Source organism: Juglans regia, chromosome 6 (genome assembly GCF_001411555.2).
Source record: "Juglans regia cultivar Chandler chromosome 6, Walnut 2.0, whole genome shotgun sequence".
Taxonomy (NCBI): domain Eukaryota; kingdom Viridiplantae; phylum Streptophyta; class Magnoliopsida; order Fagales; family Juglandaceae; genus Juglans; species Juglans regia.
In genome coordinates this window covers 37561661-37567710 of record NC_049906.1, presented here as the reverse complement: position 1 = coordinate 37567710, position 6050 = coordinate 37561661, and the positions used below count along the sequence as shown (strand labels likewise).

General features: G+C 36.4%; 2 protein-coding genes across 2 annotated transcripts; both read right to left on the bottom strand.

Moving 5' to 3' along the window:
* Window positions 1–874: 874 nt before the first annotated feature.
* Window positions 875–2470, bottom strand: LOC108981849 (G-type lectin S-receptor-like serine/threonine-protein kinase CES101). Its single transcript, XM_035690824.1, has 5 exons — window positions 2294–2470; window positions 1909–2098; window positions 1537–1774; window positions 1310–1460; window positions 875–1186 (listed from the first exon to the last, which is right to left on the bottom strand). Exons 1-5 carry the CDS (start codon window positions 2468–2470, stop codon window positions 875–877), a joined length of 1068 nt encoding a protein of 355 aa, XP_035546717.1.
* Window positions 2471–3108: 638 nt separating this feature from the next.
* On the bottom strand, window positions 3109–3768 carry LOC118348698 (class V chitinase-like). The gene has a single exon (XM_035690823.1). The coding sequence runs from the start codon at window positions 3766–3768 to the stop codon at window positions 3109–3111; it is 660 nt and encodes a 219-aa protein (XP_035546716.1).
* Between the last annotated feature and the right edge of the window lie 2282 nt (window positions 3769–6050).

Genomic DNA, 6050 nt, shown 5'->3' with positions numbered 1-6050 from the left:
ACTCTCTCTCTATTTCTCTCTCTTTCTCTTTAATTTATGGGACCATTGACCCATTGTCTCTCTCTCAAGATGCAAAAGCTTCAAGAATGAGTCTGTGCTAAAGAATAAATAGAATTTTAGTCATGCTAAATTGCTAATTCGAGTTTATGAGAATTTTATCCGAAAAGACAAAATCTCAATTATTGTATAAAATAAAATGTCATAAAATAATAATTTTGGCAAAATCAGAATAAAAATTATCTCTAACAGTGACAGTGAAATATTTCTACAAAAGAAAAAAAATAACTTAAACTAACTAGACTATTACATGTTATTATAGTATACTATTACCCTTTTTTTTTTTTATAATTATTTGTTATTATGCTAGAGTACTCACTATTAGTTAAAGTATTATTTCTATACTTGAGTATGTATGACAATAGTATTATGATATTTACATATACTAGACTAGTAGTCTTTTTATATTATAATATAAGTATATATATTATTTTATAAAAATTAACACATACTAGTATAGTATTTAATTTAACTATGTAAGTTCTAGACTTTTTATGAGTACGTATGCTCAATATATAAATAATATACATTTTTATAATCTATATATATATATATATTAATATAGGATTCGGAAGTATTAGTTGGAGTTGAAGTTGGAGATGGAGGTTAAAGTCAAAGGCATAGTCGGTTAGGCTACAAATCCGACTTCGACTAGAAAAGCAAAAAAAACTCCAACTCCGACTCCAACGGTGCTAGTTATTACTTATTCGTAGCAATAAAAAAGTAATAATAAAGTAAAATTTCTTAGTGTGGTAATAATAAAGTAAAACTTCCACCCATTATGAACCTCTCCCTCCGGAAATATGTCCATACTTAATTATCGGGCTTCCATTTGGGACATTGTCGTATCGTTCATGGAGCAGTTTTCTTGTTGCAATTCAGATTTATTGCCCTCATGATCTTCATTTCTTTTTGTAGAAAAAGCTGGCCTTTTTGGGACTGTGAGAGCAGCAATTTCACCTCTTAGCATTGAAAACACCTTCGACATGGATGGCCTATCACTTGCATTTTCCTGAACACACAAAAGAGCTGTTTGCAGGCATGTGATTAATTTGCATGATGAAAATGTATCATCCAGCGATGGGTCCATTAGCTCCAGGCCTTTGCCTGATTTCCACAGTTCATATGCCTAAAATCATTGGGAACAAAAAAATTACCAATGATACAACTCTTGTGCAGCTGATCATAAGCAGAATTCAAGTCTTTTTTTTAAAAAAAATCTAAGAGACAAAGAAGGATTAAACCAAGTTACATAGTCTAGGAGGTTTAAATCTTCCTCCTGTCCATAGCAGTAGGCATTCTTCTTGCCACTTATGATTTGCAACAGCAAAACTCCAAAGCTGTAAACATCATATTTGGTTGAATATAAACCTTGTCTAGCATATTCTGGAGGAATGTAGCCACTGCATTGGTTGATAATACACATCATCTGTCAAGAATGCTTAATTCTTGTTACACTATAATCAATAGAGTACTTACTATGTTCCAACAATCCGGTCGGTGTTTGCTTCATGTTCATGTTTTGCGAAAATCTTTGCCATACCGAAGTCTGATATCTTAGGCTTCATTTCATTGTCAAGTAAAATATTGCTGGCTTTCAGATCTCGATGAATTACTTTCAATCTTGAATATTCTTGGAGATATAGAAGTCCTTGAGTAATCCCTTCAATGACTTGAATGCGTTTACTCCAATCCAAAATAAATCTTCTTGCCGGATCTGCATCAAATCACATTATACAAACCAATGTGCCATACTCCGTCAAAGCAACATATAAGTATTTGCCATGGCATTCCTTTTGTACTAAAAAACTAGAAGGCAGAGTATCAACTATAAGAAGAAAGGATTCCCACCAAATAGGTAGAAGTCTAAGCTTTTGTTAGGCATGTATTCGTAGATCAGCATTTGTTCATCCCTTTCGATGCAAAATCCCAAAACTCTCACAAGATTAACATGTTGCAATTTTGCTGTGAGTGTAACCTCATTCTTGAACTCCTCAAAGCCCTGTGTGGAAGTTTTTGAAAGTTTTTTCACTACTATTTCCTGTCCATTTTCAAGTATACCCTGCGACATAGACACTTGTGGTTACTATGTTTGGCTTGATAAGGCTTATTACAAAACTTTCCTATAAAATACGCCAATAATATACCTTGACAAGATATATACAGCAGCTAGCAGCCACAATTTTTATTTCAGAACAATTCCTTATTATATACGACTTATACTAAAAATGTTTACCTTGTAAACAGGACCATATCCACCCTCTCCTAGCTTATTTTCAAATGAAAATGCACTAGTAGCCATCTCAATATCAGCATAACTGAAGATCTGAAGATCAGGAACATTGCTATTTAAGTTCCCAGCAGCTACTATGTTGTTGACTAGTGCTTCTGGTTCTTTAGCTGCATCCACCATTCGTATCACCAAGGGGGTAAGCAAACACGGGAAAAATATTCATAAACGTCAATTTTTCTTTTCATTTGTTTTAAAAAGCAGTAAATAATCAACATCCTACTTACAACTGAAGCAAAAGATATCACCTTTTGATTTTAGCTTTCTCTTCCTTAAATAGCACATCACCGAGACTAGGAGAATAAACAAAGCAGTTGGAACCAAAATGATAATTAATAATCTCCACTTTAGGTTCTGATTACTGTCAACCCTGTTGTGAGGCTTATCCCCTTGAGCTGATGCAAAAATCATTTTTCAATCAGAGAGAAATATATCAGTAGAGATGTTACTACATTGTCTTGTAGTTTTGACAAACTTGCTGTACTACTGGGAATATAATAGAATGCTAAGAGCAAGAAAAAAAAAATACCAACATGCTCCATTCTAACCTAATCAAATTTAATTCTTGCTGCTTAATTATGTTTTGATTCTAGGAGAAATGAAAAAGACAAAATTTGATAGGAGAGGCCATTGAGATCATGCCAACTTCTGATATAATTCAGTGCCAGCAAGTTAATGGCTACTCTAGCTTTCCTTTGTCGATTGCAAGATAAAATTTCAAATGGTGGGTCACACAATCAAGAATAGACTCTAAGGAGACACTAATTTCTACCAGCAGAAAGAGAAAGCTCCCAATTGTCATCATCCGTGACTTCGAGGACATAGTAACCGAGCAACCCCATCTCCTTGGCATAGGACACCTTAGTTTCGACAGCCTCAACACCATCAAAACCAATCCAAGTTGATCCATTGATGCAGTAATTCATTACATAAATAGAATTGTACTTTACAGCAGCCCGATATCTCTGAATGAAAAGTTGCTTGATATTCTTGTAGGGGATGTTTCCTTTTTCTGTAAAAAATCGACCAGTTGCAGGACCAGTGACAGGTGCACCTATACCATTGTTCTGGGAATTCTGAAGTGTCCATCCAGAGTCAAAGAAAGGCAACCCCAAAACCAATTTGTTTGCAGATAGTCCCCTATAAATCCAGGCCCTAATGCCATCAGCAGTATTAATATGGCTCGCTGGATCATGCAAAGCTGCACGAGGGCCCGTAATGTTTTCCCAAGAAGGGTTGTAATAGTTCTGAGCCACAATGTTTATCCAATTCAAGTTCTTCTGCATTGAATCCACAGGATAGGAGACATTTTTTATAACTGGTGAGAAGCCAGCTACAGCAGTCAAGATCAGTTGCGGCTGGCTAGAGCCTTTAGCCTCAGACTCTACTGACACTCGCCACTCTTCAAGGAGTAAGGCCATGTTGTTCATATCAGAACCTGTGTTAGGGAAAACCTCAGATCTAGCCCCTGAAAGCTATAGCTTCTGGCCATTTTTATTGAGGAGTCAATGAATGACTTTCTGCCAACAGAACTATTGGCCATCAGTGAAAGAACCATGCTGTCTTGGTTTCCACCTCCAATGGACAGAAGGGTAGTGATTGATGGGTTTTTTTGTTTGACAGTGGTCATGAAACCGGAGAAGCAGTGCTCATCATCATCGGAGATTTTTATCTCATAGTTCGAAGTGTTGATATCGGCACGACCACAAATAAGGTGTGTAAAGAGTGTTGAGTTTATCTCAGAAATATCTAGTCCGGAAAGCCAGTAACCGGCTCTCACCCAACTCTATGCTTCTGCAGGGTGAAATATTAGAGATGGGAAAATATAAAAGAGAATCATAAAAAGTTTAGACAACATTGTGGATTGAAGGGATCAAGAAGTTGCAAAGATTATGTGCTGCTAGAGAAGCAAGAACATCAACAACTTCTGAATATACACCTGCACATGTAACATTTCCGGATAAGTAATTGGTTTCAATCCAACCTCATATGGAATGAGTCCAAAATATTGCTTATTTTCAAGAATATCCATCTCATGGACAGACGAGAATAATGGATCTGTATGAACTAGCAGGACGGCAGGACCATTTTTGTTTTCTTTTATGCAATAAAAAAAGACTACAAATGTCTTTAAGGATTATGCCAAGCACTAATTGGATCTGTTTGACAATTGGCAAGGAAACATTCTCCATGCGTTGTTCTCTAATAACCCATTTGGCAGGCCAATTATAAGGTTGCTGAGTAATGTTCCGACCAAGGATGGACAATAACCTTAATTAACACAACTTAATCAACTTGTTTAAGGACAAGACTATCATTTTGTATGCATTCCCTAGGCAAAAATTCAAAGTAGCCGGACGGCAAGACCAGTTGTAATACTTAAATTCATAGACCCTCATGGCTACGAATTTTTTATTTTTTTGTGTAATATAAATTTTTTATTCTTAATGTTATTTCAATTAAAGAAGTGAAAATAATGTTTCGAAGAGAAGTTTTGAGTTTGGATGTTTTTGTTTTTGTATGTTTGAGAGGGAAGATAAGTGTTGGCGTATTGAGTCGATGACGACCATCTTAGAAACATAGTCGAAGTCTTTCAAACGCCAGTCTCTACTCTCTAGTAACAATATTTATTCGTTGCTATGAGTCAGAAAGGTGTCGCTTTCTGAACTTTAACTGTTGCTGCTACAAATACTAAAACGGCGCAAAAGGTTTAGAGAGAGAGAGAGCGCGCGGGTGACAGAATCTCACAGTTTTGTGAATCCGTGGGAGACTGCAGCGATGTTAATTCTTTGGTCCAAAGCTTTGTTCTTGGACACCAATGCCAGAAGAACGACCTCCTCTGCCCTGTGGTTCAACACTTCAAAACTGTTCAAGGACAGGGAATGGGCTTAACTGAGCATAGAAACGAGAGGAATAGGGAAGCACTTAGACAGCAGACTACGGAGGCTGCAATGGGTCTGGAGGACTGTATCAAGCAGGTATATTATTTGCTTGCAGCTTTACTGAATCGGGCTTTCTGGGTTCTGCTTGAATTTATTATTGATGATTTTAGTTTGTGGAATGGTTGGATTGTGTGTTTTGTTTTTGATATATGATAGTCTTAATTTTCTGTTACTGTTTTAGGATTTTAAGAAATGGGTTTTTATTTTTTTATTTTATTTTCTATTTTTTTTCAAATATATCAGGGTGTTAATCATTTTCAAACCATGAAAGTTTATCTGAATAAAATGTAAGCTGAAAATTTTGCTGTTCTTCAATTATAAATATGATCTAAATGTTTTGATTGGTGTTTTGAAATTTGTATTAATGAATTGTGTAAAGATAGAGTGAGGATAAACTGTAAGACCCAGCATTGCTAGACCCATGCACGCGGTTCACGTTTTCAGAAATCATTTCACGGGTTCACGCCACGCATCGCACGGTTCACGTTTTTCGTTTCCATTTTTGTGCATGTTTTTCTTCCCTTTTATTTAGGTTTGATCTACTTTCTATTTTGATCTATATATATATATGAAGCAACTACAACCCTAGACTAAGTGCCGCTCGGTTCCCTCTTCACAGAAGACCACGGTTTCTCTGCAAAACACCAAACTGAAGCCTCGGTCTGCAACAATAGATGGCCACCTGCAGAGCCACTTCCGTGCAGCAACTCCACCACACCAAGCGAAACCACGCCGGTATCTAGGTCGTTCGGAGTCCATCA

Excerpts from the sequence above, each read along its gene's own strand:
- LOC118348698 (XM_035690823.1), bottom strand. The coding sequence starts at position 3,768 with ATGGCCTTACTCCTTGAAGAGTGGCGAGTGTCAGTAGAGTCTGAGGCT.
- LOC108981849 (XM_035690824.1), bottom strand. The coding sequence starts at position 2,470 with ATGGTGGATGCAGCTAAAGAACCAGAAGCACTAGTCAACAACATAGTA. Across the intron at positions 1,775-1,908 it reads CTTAGACTTCTACCTATTTG|ATCCGGCAAGAAGATTTATT; the intron begins GTGGGAATCCTT and ends GATTTGATGCAG. Across the intron at positions 1,461-1,536 it reads GACCGGATTGTTGGAACATA|TGGCTACATTCCTCCAGAAT; the intron begins GTAAGTACTCTA and ends CAACCAATGCAG.